Genomic DNA, 19,096 nt, shown 5'->3' with positions numbered 1-19,096 from the left:
AACCGCAGCGTCCTGAACAGCTGAGAGGACAGCGGGAGGGTGCTTACCTTCCTTCACGCCGTCCGGTTGTATGCAATCTAAGAATTGCATGTAATAGTCCCCTATGGGGACTAAAAGAAAGTGTAGAAAAAAAAAAGGTTAATAAATGTGATAAAAATGTGATAAATGGAACCCCTTTAGTAATAAAAGTTTGAATCGCCCCCCTTTTCCCATAAAAAAATGTAAATAAACACATGTCGTATCACCACATGCATAAATGTCTAAAGTATAAAAATATAATTTAAATTAAACTGCACGGTCAATGGCGTAAATGTAAAAATAAATTGTCCCAAAAATAGTTTTTTTTCTTGTTTTGTGTAAATTTAGTGGTGTATTGATTGATGTCATTACAAAGTACAATTGGTGGCGCAAAAAACATGGGTCTTTAGGTGCAAAATTGAAAGCGTTCTGATTTTTACAAAAGTGCAAAAATGAAAAAAAAAACTGTGGTCCTTAAGGGGTTAAGATAGCCTATTAAGTCTATTTTTGGTCAAAATTGTTTTTTTTAAATATAATCTTGGATTGGTAGGGTTCTGACAACTGCTATCCCCACTGGTCAGTTGTTGGCTTTGTTCATTATATAGTGGCCATGCTGGGTTACTGCAGTTCATCTCTCATTTAAGTAAATAAGAGCTGAGCTGCAGTAACCAAACACAGCTGATGCACATGTATGGAACCACGTATTTATATGCCAGATCCTCTTCTATTGAAGCAAGTGATTGGTTGGGCATCAGATGTTGTCCCACAACTGATATTATATAGAGAACATCTTGAGGAGAAACAATCCAAGACTGAAATGTTTATGAATGGCTGAAATTTAAAGGAGTTATCCAGGAATAAAAAAAAAGCTGAGCTTAAAAAACAGTTAATATCTTCAAAAATCTGCACTAAATAGAGGATTCTCTGCAAGTGCAAGGGCCAGCGTTAGGGCATGGCAAACTGGGCAATTGCCCTGGGCCCCTGTACTCCAGAGAGCCCCCTGCAGCTGCTATAGTGTTTGTAGCTGGGGGAAGCAGTGTAGCCCCGCAGCCAGCAGCATCCAGGATTGAGCCTCACTGCAGAGTTCTATCACATAGTGGTGGCAGTGAGGAGCTCCTTTAACACCTCACCCCTCCCTTCCCCTGTCTCCTCCTCCTGCTGCTGTCGCACAGTTTAGCTGCCTGTCAGCCGACGATGATAAAGGTAGTCTGCAGGCACCAAGAGGCATGAATATCTAGGAGCTCCTGAAGTATTTAATGCACCCAGCTTGCCTTCAATAAAAGTAAGTAGATTTAAAGGGGTACTCCGGTGCTTATACATCTTATCCCCTATCCAAAGGATAGGGGATAAGATGCCTGATCGCGGGAGTCCCGCAGCTGGGGACGCCCGTGAACTTGCATGCGACACCCCGATTGTAATCAGTCCCCGGAGCGTGTTCGCTCCGGGTCTGATTACGGTCGACCGCAGGGTCGGCGGCGTGTGACGTGTGATGTCACGCTACGCCCCTCAATGCAAGCCTACGGGAGGGGGCGTGATAGCTGTCAATCCCCCTCCAGTAGGCTTGTATTGAGGGGCAGAGCATGATGTCACACGGGGGCGGGGGCGTAACATCACACGCCGCCGGCCCTGCAGTCGCCGGTAATCAGTCCCGGAGCGAACACGCTCCGGGGACTGATTACAAACGGGGTGCCGCTTGCATGATCACGGGTGTCCCCAGCTGCGGGACTGCCGCGATCAGGCATCTTATCCCCTATCCTTTGGATAGGGGGTAAGATTTGTAAGCACCGGAGTACCCCTTTAATGTGTAGATGTACATGTGTGATGTAAACAGTGCATTTGTTACATGTATTTGTGTATAGTGTGCTGTGTGTGTAATGCATGTGTGGATGATAGTTGTGTGATTGAGTATGTATGTGTTGTATGTATGCATGTGTATAGGTATAGTTTTTTTTTAAATATATGTGATATACAGTGGTGAATCTGTCACTATCTGTCACTAGGCCTACCTAAGGCCCAACCCTAGTGCAACAAATATCAGAGCGGTTGCCAAATCTCATGGAGCTAATATTTGAGATATATAAATATAAATATATATATATATATATATATATATATATATATATAGGGGAATATGCAAAACAGCTCATTACACAACCTTTTCAGGTAGTGTTCCCTGGTATCAGCTTAGCTCCTGTCAAGGAATATAAAAAGCTGAACGGGATATACCTGCGGAGTGCTAAATGGCCTAACCTGAATCTCCGTTACACCTGAAGAGGTGTCCTCTCCTTGAGGAAAGTACTGACCCTATATATATATATATATATATATATATATATATATATATATATATATATATCGTTATCATTGTTTCCCAACCAGGGTGCCTCCAGCTGTATAGGCTGTTCGGGAATGCTGGGATTTGTAGTTTTGCAATAGCTGGGGGCATCCTGTTGGGAAACACTGATTTATGCATGTGTGTATACATCAATGTTTTGCAACCAGGGTGCCTCCAGCTGTTGGAATACTACAAATCCCAGCATACTGAGAGTTGTAGTTTTGCAACAGCTGGATACACTTTGGTTGGGAAATATATATATATTTTTTCTTTCCTATGATATATATATATATATATATATATATATATACATATATACATATATATATATATATATATATACACACACACACACACACACACACACATACATAGAGTAGTGTATTTCAAGGGGTGTAATCCAAACTTCTCTCTCTGGTGTGTCCAACCATCCGGCGGCAAAATTAAGACACTGAATGATTGTGAACTGTCCCTTTCAAATGAACGGGATCAGTTCAAACATCCGTTTCCCTCCAGTGCACGCCTGATATATGTGAACCCAGCCTAATTCGGTCTGCAGGGTGCCAGCGTATAGCGGGTATCTACCACTATATGTTACTGTATGTGAGAATATTGCTCTATGTATTGTGTTTTTTATTTAGGAACAATATAGCGGTATTGTGTGTCTAGCAAATATGGTGTGTCTACAGGGACATACGCTTTGTGCTCCTGATCTTATAACCTGCAAAGTGCAAAAAAGTTTTTCCGTTTTTGCACTTTTTTTTCCTTCCTCACCCTCTAAAAACCGTAATGCTTTCAGTTTTCCACTTACAAACCCATACGAGGGCTTGTTTTATGCGCTACCAATTTTACTTTGTGATGACATCAGTCATTTCACCATAAAATCTATGGCAAAACAAACAAAAAAATGATTTGTTTTTAAAAACAACAACAACGCCATCTTGTAGTTTTTAGCAGCTTCCGTTTCTACGCAATGCACTTTTCGGTAAAAGTGACATATTTATTCTGTAGGCTCATATGGTTAAAAGGATACCCAATTTATGTAGGTATTATTTTATTATACTAATTAAAATATATATAATTAATCACATGCACCAAAATTTGTATGTTTAAAAATGTCCTTTTCTGACCCCTATAGCTTTTTTATTTTTCTGTATACAGGGATGTTTGAGGGCCCATATTTTGTACTGTGGTCTGTAGGCTTTTATTGGTACCATTTTTTGTTTTGATAGGACTTTTCGATCACTTTTTATAAAAAGTAGGGTATACAAAATGGCCCAAAAATTTTGGACTTTGGAATTTTTTTACGTGTACGCCAATGATCGTGCGGTTTAATTAACAATATATTTTTATAGTTCGAACATTTACGCACGTGTCAGTACCACATGTTTATAAGAGAGTGGCAGTTCTTTTAACCAGCCGAACGGTGAATCTGCCAAACCCCTATTAACCTGAAAGGGAAATCGTAGCCTTACGCATCAGCCATCAGTATTAAAGTTCCAGATAAGGATGATCACTTGTTACAAACATTTTACTAACAGAATGTTTCCCTTTTAGTGGCTGCATGTAGGGTAATATTGGAAGTTTTATTAGACCCACCAGTTGTTAACACCCTAATGTGAGAGAAAAGAATAATATAGCACAGTAAGGGAAGAATACAATACATCTAGAATAAAAATGCAGGGACTGTACAAATAGTCTTGACTTAATAATTTCCTGATTTGTTTCATCACTCCTCCTCAGGTCCATGTGTCTCCAAATTGTGTCACTGAAATGAAGCGCTGCGGAATCTGTAGGCGCTTTATAAATAAATAAAATAAAAAAAATAAAATAAAATAATAAAAAAAATAAACTTACAAACTGCTGTTAAACTCCCTTTCATAGTTATTGCTAAAGTGCATTTTGGTGAGTTATCAAACCATAGAGGCCCGATTGAGAGGAGTATGACTTCAGACTGCACAGGGTTTGTTTATAGTCTGAAACTTGGGAGACATATTGGAGCTGTAGACACGGGTTAAGCAAAAAGGTGCCAAAAATTATGCAACTTTCTAAATTATCTATATTTTTAAAACTGGACTGTTCTCCTACTTTAGTCAGCTGTATGGACTGGCAGAAATTCTGTAGCTTTTCTCTGGCCTACAGGTGCTCAATGCTGCCACCTCTAGAATTGTTGGGTAATCCATCACTATACTACTGAGCAGCTCTGCTTCATTCAAGTTATTTGCACTAATCTATAGTCACATGCTACCTGTGGGGACAGGTGAGGGGCTGTTTTCAAAGAAAGCAGCCATAATGTTTTATTCAATCCTTTTATGATGAAACCCTTTAAGCACAATATGAAGTAGCAGCAACACATCTATCGTGTATCTGAATACTCAACATACAAAAAGATCATAAAGGAGAATAAAATCCACATCTAGTGTAAGAAATTGATACATTCCAGGAGAACAAAATGGTGAGCGATAGATGCCTACAGCTCACACGGCCACTGCGTACATTCCCATCACAGTACGTTATGAGATTACTTTATCTTTATTTATCAACTAATTTCAATTGTGCTCCTCAAAGAGGAATAACTATCTTATTATGCTAAGTATGTCTTATCAGCTCGGTGTCTCTGTATCTGCTTTAACAAGGTGCCACACAAACGGTAAAAGCAATACTTCACAAGCTGCTCTTTCTGCTTGCCTGTGAGAGTACTGTTAAGTGATTACCTTAAAAGAAAATAAAGGAATAACCAGATGTTTAAATTCATCACAGTATATTTCTTTGTAAATTCCAGTCATTTTGCATAAATGCCTGCGTTCCTGTCATTCACAATACACTTCAATCACCTCTTTCAGGAATAAAACGGAGCTGCAATTTTTTGTGAAGTATTAAACTAATTTTCTCTTGTGAATCTGCAATAATATTTAGGCATTTTGGCTGCTTCCCCCGTTTTGAAAAATTGCACCGCTCCAGACGTTCTCAAATTACAGTGTAGCTGATTTGATCTGCCGGTATTTCAGAAGTACTTACCATTTTTCTCCCTTAAAATACAAAGTGAACTTTACAATTGATTCCCTCGTTGCATATTTTCTTTAGCCTTTTCAGACTTTTGAGGTTACTGTTTGAGTTTTTTTTCTTGACCTTCTAATACATAGCTAGCAGACTGTTGGCGCTGGCTTTATAGTGCAGTGCCATTACTATGAGATGTTTACCTTTTTCTCTTTGTGCAGATAAAGTTTGGCAAGCTCATAGTGATGTTTTAGATGGTTGAAAAAAAAATCCTATCCTATAGATCTTCTCATAATAATATTGCCTGTTTTACTTATAGAAGTAGCAGAGATTAGTTTACCATGATTTTCCAAAAAAGAAGGGAGAGGGGGGTACACAGATAGCTAATAACAACCCCATAATAGTCTATATAATTTGTAGATACACAACATTACTTATTTACGTATGATATACTAATCCTGAGTTACAGTCCCCACGCTGCAAGTCATTGTAAGCTTGTTGTCAGATACATTCCTAACAGACTAACTGAGCTCCTAGAATGCAGTGAGACAACAAGCTTTTCTCGGCCTCGGTAATACAGTCTCTGATTTTAAAACTAACCATTCCTAGAATGCAAATCGCAAGAGCAAAAATTGAACTGGCACAGGATGCTGGAAGATTTCGGTGATACATGCAGAACTAGGAGTGCAGCTCATAAGTTTAATACAGGATTTAGGTCCGGATTAGTACACAATTGGAAATAGTTGTTGTAGCTTATGTCGAATAAGGCAGATATAACTTAAAACATGGTATCCCTCAGTATAGTAATACACAAAATAGGTGCATCAGCTGAACCTGTCAGTTGTACTATTGTCACTATGACTTCTTCAGGAGAACTCTATGTAGTTTTCCCCATAACACTGCATACAAATGTAAAGTTCACCTCTGCAACATCTGTTTGCACTGAAGCCTTCTTAAGCAATTTGGTACCCATTTAATTTCCACCAGCTGCTGAACAGAACATTAAAGTGTACCTGTCATTAACAAAAACCTTTTATATAATGTAGATAATACCATTATGTGTATATTTGTAATACACATTGGTTAACAGGTGTATATTTTTGTATTGTTTTTTTTTTGTATTTGTTCCTGCAGCTATTGCCTGTGTGGGTGGACAAGCAGGGCTCTATGCACTGAGAACAAGCAGTAATATGTGCACTGAGAACACGCAGTAATATGTGCACTGAGAACAAGCAGGAATATGTGCAGTGAGAACAAGCAGGGCCCTGTGCACTGAGGACAAGCAGGGCTCTGTGCACTGAGGACAAGCAGGGCTCTATGCACTGAGAACAAGCAGGAATATGTGCACTGAGAACAAGCAGGAATATGTGCAGTGAGGACAAGCAGGGCTCTGTACAGTACGGACAAGCAGGGCCTTGTGCACTGAGGACAAGCAGGGCTCTGTACACTGAGGACAAGCAGGGCTCTGAACACTGAGGACAAGCAGGGCTCTGTGCACTGAGGACAAGCAGGGCTCTGTGCACTGAGGACAAGCAGGGCTCTGTACAGTAAGAACGACAAGCAGGGCACTGTACACTGAGGACAAGCAGGGCCCTGTGCAGTGAGGACAAGCAGGGCGCTGTGCACTGAGGACAAGCAGGGCGCTGTGCACTGAGGACAAGCAGGGCGCTGTGCACCGAGGACAAGCAGGGCTCTGTACACCGAGGACAAGCATGCCTCTGTACACCGAGGACAAGCAGGGCTCTGTGCACTGAGGACAAGCAGGGCTCTGTGCGCTGAGGGCAAGCAGGGCTCTGTGCACTGAGGACAAGCAGGGCTCTGTGCACTGAAGACAAGCAGGGCTCTGTGCACTGAGGACAAGCAGGGCTCTGTGCACTGAGGACAAGCAGGGCTCTGTGCACTGAGGACAAGCAGGGCTCTGTGCACTAAGGACAAGCAGGGCTCTGTGCACTGAGGACAAGCAGGGCTCTGTGCACTGAGGACAAGCAGGACTCTGTGCAGTGTGGACAAGCAGGGCTCTGTGCAGTGTGGACAAGCAGGGCTCTGTGCAGTGTGGACAAGCAGGGCTCTGTGCAGTGTGGACAAGCAGGGCTCTGTGCAGTGTGGACAAGCAGGGCTCTGTGCAGTGTGGACAAGCAGGGCTCTGTGCAGTGTGGACAAGCAGGGCTCTGTGCAGTGTGGACAAGCAGGGCTCTGTGCAGTGTGGACAAGCAGGGATCTGTGCAGTGTGGACAAGCAGGGCTCTGGGCACTGAGGACAAGCAGGGCTCTGGGCACTGAGGACAAGCAGGGCTCTGGGCACTGAGGACAAGCAGGGCTCTGGGCACTGAGGACAAGCAGGGCTCTGGGCACTGAGGACAAGCAGGGCTCTGTGCACTGAGGACAAGCAGGGCTCTGTGCACTGAGGACAAGCAGGGCTCTGTGCACTGAGGACAAGCAAGGCTCTGTGCACTGAGGACAAGCAGGGCTCTGTGCACTGAGGACAAGCAGTTCTCTGTGCACTGAGGGGGAGATTCTTCAAAACCAGTGTAGAGGAAGAGTGGTTCAGTTGCCCATAGCAACCAATCAGATTGCTTCGTTCATTTTTAACAAGGCCTTTGAAAAATGAAAGAAGCAATCTGATTGGTTGCTATGGCAACTGGGCAACCTTTACTCTGTACAGGTATTGATAAATATCCTATTGAGGCTCTATGATATGCTCCCAGCTCACACAGCAGGATGACTGACAAGCCAGGAGCCTGCACAGAGCCTTTCTTCTCCTGCCCTCACCTCCTAAATTTGGTCTCCTCATAGAGACACACAGGCAATAGCTACAGGGACAGCATTTTTTCATCCAAAAATATAGAAAAAATGTTAACCAATGTATAGTACACATATACATATAATGGTATTATCTACATTATTTTAATAGTTTTTGTTAACGACAGGTAATTCATACAATAATCTGGATGTCCACTTTTCTATGTATTCCCGGTTATGACTGAGCTTTCCTTATCGGCAGAATTGGTTAATAATTTGCTTAACTTTCTCTCCAAATTGATTTCTCTTCCTTCTCACCTCCCACTCACTGTTGGCTTGATGTGACTGCACTTTCCTCCCACTACAGCTCCGTTCTCTGATTTCGGTTTGTGACTTTTCATAGTGAAGAGAAACATATTTAATTTGCTTAATTAGTATTTGTCAGATGTATGTTTTAAGTAAACAAATTAATTTTCCTTTCTTAAACCAAGATAAAGTGTGAAATGTATAATTTGATGTTATCACAGAGTAGCTGATCTATCCCTAGTAGGCCATATGGTAGCTTGGCAATTAAAATAATATGGATTGTTAGCAATGTTAGTTAGCTTTATCCACAAACTGGATGTAAACGTGTTTAAAAAAAATATTATCTGGGCCCAGCATACAATAAAAAGTTACATTTTCATCCATCAAGGTTCTCCCTTTACTCCCTGCCGTGCAAAGGCTATGGCCACGTGTAGAAAATAAGGCTGCTGTGATGTCTTATGCTTGTGAAATCAGGGGGTGATGTGAATGCCAAATACGTTACATACATGTGGATGTAAGACATATGACTTATTATAGCGATATTTTTACATTTGGACACTGTCTTTGCATAGCAGTTTACCGGATACTGAAGGTTCCAACTGGTGGTAGTGGAAATGCATAAACAAGCTTCTTTGGTAGATATCTTTAAGATATATTGTTTCTGTTTATTTATTGCATTATCATTAATACTATTATTTTATCATTATGGCATAACATTGGTGTCAACATCGATCCAGTCAAAGTCACTTTTCCTTTATTTCTCCTTATTTTTTTATCAGAATGTTTTGAGAAGAGTTGCTAACAATCTCCCAGCCTTCATGCAATGTATAATGTATGAATATTGTATATGTATTAAGTCATCTCTGTTTTCCTGCTGTAGAATTTGTCTGGATACCCAGGCAAGACTGGGCGAAGTTTCTGAATGGTCCCACGTTGGGATGATGTCACCAGACCTTCAGTACTACATTATCATTAGTACAAGATATACATGCAGAAACACAACTGGAGATGGCATTCTGGGGACTGCAAGTGTTTCAATCTCATCATCTCATGAACCTGCTGTGCTACAGACTCTACAGCTTTTATTTTTCCTTTATGAAAGAAATATGTCAGTTATTGCTTTTATCAGTGCTTTGTCATTTTTTCCCCCCTTTTACGATTCTTCCTACTGTTGCTTAGTTTTTAATATTGTAGCAGCGATATTAATTGTTGATTTTTTTTTTCCATGTCTTTATCTTCATTATTATTTTGCAGAGGTTGAACTTTTATTATAAGTTGTAAACTTTGGTACCAATCTTGAAAGAAGGAAAAAAAAAAAAAGGCTGGTAAAGAAAAAGAAAAAAGAAAAAAAAAGAGAGGTTTTTTAGCACATTATGAAAGTTAATGTTGGGTTTTATTTGGTACTGAAGTAAAGATTAAATTTTGTGATGTATATAATGTAAAAGAGCAGCTGGCTACGGTGATATTCTGTAGATTTTTTTTTTGTGATGTCTCCCTTTGTTAAACTGATTATCTATTTTCGGCAATAACTTAAGGACGAGAAATTTTGAGTCCTCGGTTTTCTATAAGTGCTTTTTTTTTTCTTGTTGACAGAGGTGATATTCTAAGGTTTTATGAAATTCATTCTTAAAATAAACAGAAGTGCTGTAAATAACCTTCCATTAACTATGTGTAAGAGAAAAAAAAATCTATATATTTTTTGTGAGGGCAAGCAATCTTCAGCATCTCTGAACAATAAAGGCAGTAGAAATTTATACCCTGAATGAATTGCCAGGATGTGCCCTAGTAGTTAGATTAACACTGTTACATTTGTTGTGTAGGTGTTTAGACCCGATAACTGTACTAGCGTCATACCAGCATATTACCTATTTAAACTTTGTGCACAGCTTAAAAGTCAAGTTCTATTTTTGTTGTTCTGAGGATAAAAATAAATGCCCAGACTAAAAATGAAGCTACAATTGTAATATTTAAGGTATTTAACATTTGAAGTGCATCATATTTTTTATTTTATTTTAAGTTAGATCAAATAATAGTCCAGCCATTTCAGCTGCTCTATGTATTTGTTGTCATTTTCTTGAGCTCTTTTTGTTTTCTTGTCTCCAGTGACTGACACATGCCATATAGGAAGGGCATCATTCACCCTGTGTTACCTTCTTATCACTTTGTTCTCCTTTTTTAATTAGGATTGCAAATCATTTGTTTTAATACCTCAGTGCTCTATCGTGATAGAGGAGATAAAGAATAATTTATTATAGAAAGAATAATAATAACAAAACTATTGAACATCATTGCACTGTGACTGGTAGGGAAAACTGAGAATTTCCTATTTGCACAAGATTATTTTGGCTGTTTTCTATTTGGTCATGTCCTGGGGAAGCTTATGAAGGATATTTTATTTTCATTTTGTAATATCAAATAATAGGCCTACAACAGTGACATAAAAGTACAACTTGGTGTTTATGGCATTAACGTACTGTTGTATGATTTTCATTTGAATTGTTTTGTATATGCCAAGTTTTATTATTTTTTTAACTGTTACATGTAAAAAAAAAAAAAATTGGTACTTTTTTTCATACAGCCAGTACAAGACACTGAATGCTACATTTCTGAAACAGAAGCTGCTGCACTCCTATTTTTATAAATGTTACTAATAGGTTATTAGACCATACTTAATCTAGGTTCAGTATAGCAAATATGGGGGAGGGGGGCATGCTGAGTTAAATTCTGTTTTTCTTTTTTTATCTTTTCCATGTTTGTAAGTGGAAACTCCGTTGTAATTTTGTTTGTCAATTTATTTTTTTAAACATTAAGAATCATTTTAAAATACTGTAAATCAAACCAAACAGTTATGTGTAAGTAAAGTAGAAATCAGTCCCCAAACCTTAATCTTTAAAGTCAGGGGATTTTTTTAAAGCAAATATTTTATTAATGTTGATAATGTACTGTACTTCCATACATATATAAATATATATACACGTGTACACGCTTTTTTTTCCCCCCCTGTCCAAGCCACCTCATAGAATTTTCTTTTATCCTCACTGATATTGTAGCTGTGTAAATAGTGGCTTTTGTGTAAATGTGCTGTCCTGATGCTAACATACTAAATTTATTTCTCTTGTTATTATAATAAATCTTGGTAGATGTATTGTAATTAAGATTACAGGCAAAATAGGTGTAGATCTTCACATTTAGGACCAGTAAGGATAGATCTTTCTCTAATTTATGAATGATTTTTTGAGCATTTTTTTGTTATTTTATCAGTCTGATGTGGTTTCAACTAACCAAAGGTCTCACAATGCTAAAAATGCTGGCAATCTCTAATAGGCATTTTGCAGATCTCCCTACCCTCCCTTGATTTTAAAAGGGGAATGCCATACTACCTTAAATGCTAACGCTATATATGCAAAACTGGATTTTTTTAATTTATTTTTTAAAGAGGGAGGCATGGTATATTAAATGATTTTACTAAGAGAAAAAAACAAATATTTTTTTAAGAAATGCTCAGAAGAAATTGATGATCTGTGTGAATATGTTTTCCATGTTTATACACCTTTTTGAACAGTCCCTTTGGCCCACAGATGAATTGTGAAACCTGTTTTGTTTCTAAATGTGGCTACCTAGACCAAGGTTTGCTCTAGTCCCATTTTCATCTAGTATTCTCAAGGTTTTGTAACATCTCTAGCACAAAGCATTAGCCTTTATTTTACTCAAGGACAAAGGGTCGTGTCTCCATCGCTGTATTTGCATCTTTGTAAGGTTGTGCTTTCTCATCGGACTTCCAACCTATAATTATTATTATTTTTTTCTTTTTTTCATTAAAGACATCCAAACACTTCCAGTTCAAGACTTTAAACACATCCCCACTCATACAGTTGAGTACCGTAATCCATATCACCTCAACATGACTATAACATTTGTTTAATGGAGTACGTAAAAACCAACAAACAAGAGAAAACTTTCCTATACTTATGTAGTTCTATTTGAGTAAAGGGCCATTTTTATTTTATTTTTTTAATTCTTGGACAAAAATGTTCTTAATAATAAATCCAATATAAATTATGTTGTCGGTACATTATTAGCAATCTTTAATCTCAATATTTAAAGTAACTAAGTCACATCCCTACCTCCGCAAACTGTTTTGTGGCCTCTATATCTTACAGGTGCTGCGCTGAAGTTTGGGGAATATTTTGTTCATGGCTCTGTTTACATCTGTCCTGCAGATATAATTGCCTTCCTTGGTGTCCATAGTTTTGTTTTCATAAAAAGTGACAGAATGGGTAACAGAGCCTTCGACACAAATGGGAGCAGAGCCCTACTAGGGAGGTAGTGGTGCAAATGCTTTTCGTTTGTTGAGAGTAATGATAAACACACACACAATAAACAGATTCAACACTTGTTTGTATATGAATTCCTTCACTATCCCTTATGACATGTGCTTCTCTCTTATAAATACGTGTTTTGCCTGTTAGTGTCATCTTATAATGATAGAAGTAGGATGCATAATGCAGTTTTAAAGGATAGTGAAGGCTGTTTTCACACAGGCTTAATGTGGCTGTATTTTGAATTCATATTAGCTCTTTAAATCCCGGCCTAACAACCCTACCTGACAGCTTTCAGGTCATCAATAAGATGACCAAGCTGGTATTTGTGGTAGTATAGATGCAAAAACTCAGCTGTATTAAGCCTTTGTGAATCCAGCCTTGGGTCTTTCTTTTTTTCTTTTTTGATACATGTTAGACAATGAAAACAAAAGGGGTTACTTAAATTACATACTGTAAAATTACCCCAGTACTCACGTTAGAATCTTATCATGAAAACAGATTAGCAATAATGAAGTCAAGGTGGTCATTATTGGCCACAACCGAGATAAGTTGATAAAATGGTTAATGCTTCGTCCACCTTTACAATTTCTTTTGATTGTTTCAATAAAGCTGTAAAGAAAAATGAATTAACTTTGCAATAAGTTTAAAAAATTTGCTATTGTTTGGTTTCTACAGCTCCTAAGGTAGACTGAAGCCCTGCATTCTTACAGTCTTATACTTTTTCCCATTAGACTCCTACTTTGTGGTAAAATATTTGGTAAGTTAGACTGAATACCACTGTATGTCACCATGGAAGCACACTGTCAGCATAGGAGCTGTGGAAACAAAATAGTGGATTTTTTACTGACTTCTTATTGCATTAGCCTTTGCATTATTGAAGGGATAGAAAGATGTTTGCAAAGACGGACACAGCCTTTAATGATTATCTTTATAGCCGCTTTAATGAGAAGTTTGTTAGGTCAACTTGTAGTATTGTAGGCTTAACAACATTACTATTCTTTAGCTAACTTTGTTTCCTGCTTCTGTTTTACTGCTGTATGCCATTGTCAGAAATAGGACAAAGTAAATGACTAACCAAATTTATATATATATATATATATATATATATATATATATATATATATAGCAGACATTTGGGACTATATAGATTATAAAGCTTTTTGTAACTTCTGGCAATATCAATTAAAGTAAAATAAAATAAAAATAGACATCCTACATGGATAGGAAATATTTCTATAGGGATCTGTGATTGTGTTCTGTCCAAAGAACAAACTGTATGGCACAAAGTATATAATAATTCACCCCTCACCCTCTTCCCGCCATACAGTTTTGAGACCAGCACTAGAACAGAATATTTACACAGTTACTTATGACAGTAGAAGCCAATTTACTTGGTTTAATCGTTATGTATGCTAAAGGGAACCTGTCATCACTTTTATGCTTTCTGAAGCAGAAATCATTGAGGCAGTTTCCGGTGGCTTTTGTCTGCCCTGCCAGCCATGATTGATAGATCTCTTCCACTACCCAAACAGGGACAGATCTATAGATTTATCAGTCAAGGCTGGTGTGATGGGAAAAGCCACTGCCGACTACCCTGATTACTTGTGGTTCGGGCAGCATAAAAGTGATGACTGATTCCCTTTAATAGATATAGTTGACATTATGAATGTTGGGAAATACTATAATAAATACATTTAATAAAAACAGGATCTGTTATTTGTATATTTAAGGAATTTCCCTTCTCCAGCATTGTACGGACCCATAAAGGTCTTATTTAAGCTTTTGATGAAGGTGGTTGTGGTTGTAAGCTATACTGGAGTGAAGGGCGAACCTAGCTAGTGAAAGGATAAACCGAGCAAAGTAGGACTATCATGACTTCCGTATGTTGTTTAGATGCTCTAGTTGATGAGTAATTTATTCAACTTGCCAACTACATTAAAAGTTAATACTTTATTGTAACTTCAAGATACATGAATGTGTTACAGTGCACAGCACCAGATTTAAATGAAGAACATAACAATGTTTCCCTAGCATAGATACATCCGGAGTTGGTGCATACCGTCGAGGGACATGGCCTGTCTGCCATGGAGTACTCTAACAGCAAGTACTGTAGACACTGCAACATGTAGTTTTGTCATCACACTATATATTAGTCTTTATAGTTGTAAAGAGTTTTATAGTCTTTATCACCTCTACATTTTGTACTAAAAAGTAATCCCTAGCCAGTAAAAAAAAAAACATGGGACCTCATTTCTCATTACTGTGTACCAGTAATCTTGGCCTTGTTGCCCATACCAACCAATCAGAGCTCTGCTTTCATAATCCATTGTCATTGGCTGAGATGGTTGACAATTCCCATTCTGATCAGTGAGGCCTACTATATATTTGTACAAATTACAACATATTGGTCAATTACCATTGACCTAAGGAAACTCATACCAGGGAAGCCTGTAAATCTATATCCTTAGGGTTTCCATCTTTCTTGTAGTTAATACATTATGGTAGTATATTTATCCATGTATAAACAAGCAAAATCAGGTGCTGGGGCTCACACAAAGAGTGCACAGACATGCTGTATACACACATACTTTTACAGTTTGTCCTCTAATCACGTGAGCCATGTATACATAAGTTTCTGCCTATTGTCACATGAGCACCTGTATCTTATATCAGTACAGTATTGTTGCATAGTAAACATGACACCTTTTCCATTGTCCTGCCATGTGTTCTGCATGAGTGTCTAAGAAGCTGAATTTTGATAGCATACAGACTTTTATACTTTTGGTTACAGTAAAGTCTGCTTCTTTAGTGAGAGACCATACGCACCTTCTAAATACTACTGAATATTGTCATATCATTTCCTAGTCATTTATACGTGACTGGCACACTCATGTTGACCAGTGCCTTTATGTAGTGAAATTAGTTATGGACAAGCAATACTGGACTTTAATTGCACTGTATAAATAAGATGAGAATGAATTGTTTATACGCCTTTGGCAAAACCATGTTTGTTTCATAGGTTCCTTAGGTTAAATTGTCCTTTTATTTGAGCTATTTTTATACACTTGTGTTCAGTGGAGATACAGCACAGTTGCTTTGTACAATGCCTTCCGAAAATAAATCCTCTCAGTAACAGGAGACTAGCTGGCCATTCAACAAAACGCTTGTTGGTCTAGACCAAATGTGATGAAAACACTAACCAACAAATGAGCACGATCCCCCTTGGTTAAAATGAAGAATGTCCTATTCTTTTTCTTTTTTTTTCTTCTTTTTTTTATTAACCCCTTAGGTTTCATGATGTTCACTTTAAGTTAATCTTGTAGCTTGGACTTTAAGGTAGCATGGCTCTGTCACTGTCATTCTTATCATCATTGTACAGCAGTTTTCCGCTGATGAATGAGGCACATTGTACTAGAGTAGATCAATTGTTGGTAATTGTTGGTAATAATGACCTGAAAGGTGTATTAACTCGTATTTTACTTTGTTTTAGCTGCAAAAATGTAATTTTATCCTTAAGTGTGAATGAGGGCTAGGGACATAGCCACAAATATGTTTTAAGTGTTTGCCATACCATAAACAAGACAAAAGCAATATTATTTATTACATCCGTATGAAGTCATCCATGGTTTGTGTACCTGTTTACAAAAACACTAACTTGTATTTAACTTGAAAAAAGTGTCTTGTGTGGTGTTCCTTTGAAGCTGATCTTATCATGTCTGTTACTAAACTCAATCCCATTTTTTTTTACGGAACTTAAGAAAATCTGTGATAGCACCAATGGAATTCTGCTCTTACCAAGATACACTGTACATAAGTCCTGTTTTGACATCCTACGAGTCTTCAAAATCGAATTATCTACATATATGTAAACACTAAGATTTCTGTATGTTAAGCAATACTTCAATATACTGTAATGACTTTACCAAAAAGTAAACTGAAATCGTATAAAAAAATTGTAAAGCTTAAGTCACCCACGTTGCCCATCTGAACTTTACTCAAATCACTGAACAATCAGAATGTACTGTTATTTAGATGATCTTCAAACTGTTTTATTTATTTTTTAGTATTTTTTTTTTCGATCTAACAGGGTAGATAGAAAATAAGAAGAAATACAGGAGTCACCAATGCTTATTATAAACTGCACAATGCACCCAGTGCAAGATATGTGTGCCTATTTTGGAATGGAGGTGGGCTGTCAAATCTAGAAGCTAATATAATTTCTAAGCTCTAGTACCCAAGGAAAACCTAGCATCACTGGTGGTTCAAAGTATCTTTACACAAATTAACCTTAATGGCACTGTGGCAGACCTAGCCCTTACTTTTATACTTTAGTATGAACTGATGCGAACTTTGGTAGTGACTATTTTTTTTTATATATATACTTATGTATGTATCTATATAAATATATATACATATATCTATCTCAAGCATTGCATCTTTCAGGTCTTTGTGTATGGCTTCTTGAAGCCTCATTGTAAAATACTATGTGGATGGGGGTCTCTCACATCATAGATGTGGAAAGTATAATTTTATATTTGTATTTTCAAATAAATAAGTTTGTGAAAGGTTTCCATCCTCTACTGTGGTCCAGAAATCAATGTGTTTGTCTGACAACAACAAAAAAAGATAAATAAAATAAACTGTTTTGAACATTTCAGGCATGTGATTTGTATCATTGTTTGTTTTCAAATAATTTTGTTGGAAATTGTTGCCTACAAAAACAACCCAGTGTCATACAAAAGAAAAAAGTTTGCCATACCATAGAAACTTGTCAAATGTTTAGATTGGTCTTGGTCCAGGTATCTCCCACTAATTGTTAGAAGAAATGGGAAACGCTCAAATGAGCCCTTTTTTCCCACTGTCTTCTCACTACACAAAATTGGCATCATAGACTTACTATAGAATCCATATCCTGCAGCAGGGAGAACAAACACTGAGCGCTTCTGATGATTGAGGGGGTCTCAGCACCCTAAGTGATCAAAACTTTTGATATGGATAAAGTTTTCTTATGACAATAACATCATGACATGACTTGACATGACAAGTAAAAAAAAAAATGCATCCTTTATTACAATCTGTGTAAAGTGTAAAAATAGATTAAATATCCTTACAATTAATAATTATTCATGGAGGTCAGTACACATTCGTATGTGACAGATTATCTGTAGTACGTTTGGAAAAGTTTTAGCCCTTTTAACTTTTTCATGTTTTATGTTGTGGACTTGTGCTAAAACAAAAAAAAAAAATTAAGCCACCTCCTATCATTTAAGTGAAAATAGGATTTTAGAGATTTTAGCAAATTTATTTAAAATGAAAAACTAAAATTACACTTGGGCCTAGGTATTCAAAACTTTTACGAAGACTATGAAATTTAGCTCTGGCTCCTCCCATTTCTCTTGATCATCTCTGAGATGTTTTTACATCTTGATTGGAGTCACCTGTGATAAATATTGATTGGACAGGATTTGGGAAGACACACCCCTGTCTGCATAAGGTCTCACAGATGATAATACATATCATAGAACAAACTAAGCCATGAGGGAGAGAAAAGAACTGCCTGTAGAGCTCAAAGACTTGTGTAGAGGCACACATCTGGTGAAGGGAACAAAAAGATTTCTGCTGCACTAAAAATTCCCAAGAGCACAAAGGCCTCCATAATTCTTAAATGGAAGATGTTTGGAGCCCATATAACCAAACTAAGTAATTGGTGAAGGGCCTTGGTAAGCGAGATGCTCAACAACCCAATAGTCACCCTGGCTGAGCTCAAAGATCCTTTGTTCAGATGGTAGCAATTTACAGAAGGTCAACAATCACTGCAGCACTCCACCAATCTGGGCTGTAGTGCAAAGTGGCCAGAAAGAAGCCTCTCTCCAGAAAATATGCACATAATCCCGCCTGGGGCTAGCAAAACATCACCTAAAGGACTGTGAAAAATAATATTCTCTGATCTGGTGAAATCAAAATGTAACTTTTTAGCTCAATTCTAGTTGTCATGTCTAGATGAAACCAGCCACTGCTCATTACACTCCTAATAACATCCCTACAGTAAAGCATGGCAGTGGCAGCATCATGCTGTGGGGTGGGGGACGGTTTGTCATCGGCTGGGACAGGGAGACAAATCAGGGTTGAGGGAAGTGAAGTACACAGATATTTTCAATGAAAATCTCATCTGCAGTGCCCTGGACCTCAGACTGGGCCAAAGGTTCACCTTCCAACAAGACAATGACACAAGCAAATGAGTTTACAGCCAAGAAAAAGCAAGAATGTGGAGGCAAATTTTTTTCCCGTTTTTTGTAAACAGGGAATATGCTGCAAAAGATCAATATTAAAGTAAACTATAATCACTTGTAAAATTAAGGTACTGTTGTTTTTTCACAGCA

At 37.8% G+C, this 19,096-nt stretch overlaps 1 protein-coding gene across 9 annotated transcripts in view; it reads left to right on the top strand.

Annotated features, from left to right (window-relative positions):
* Positions 1–17,368, top strand: part of MSI2 (musashi RNA binding protein 2) — a 710,736-nt gene extending 693,368 nt beyond the window's left edge. For all 9 annotated transcript variants that reach the window (XM_056556335.1, XM_056556336.1, XM_056556333.1 and 6 more), the window contains one exon: positions 9,275–17,368. Coding sequence is in view for 4 of the 9 variants with exons in the window: in XM_056556336.1 (XP_056412311.1) it covers positions 9,275–9,336 (62 nt within the window). In the remaining 5 variants the exon portion in view is untranslated. The remainder of the gene's footprint in view (positions 1–9,274) is intronic.
* The last annotated feature ends 1,728 nt before the right edge of the window (positions 17,369–19,096 follow it).

This window comes from Hyla sarda, chromosome 2 (genome assembly GCF_029499605.1).
Source record: "Hyla sarda isolate aHylSar1 chromosome 2, aHylSar1.hap1, whole genome shotgun sequence".
Lineage (NCBI taxonomy): Eukaryota > Metazoa > Chordata > Amphibia > Anura > Hylidae > Hyla > Hyla sarda.
Note: the sequence above shows the minus strand (reverse complement) of the source record. Positions and strands in the feature narration are given on the sequence as shown.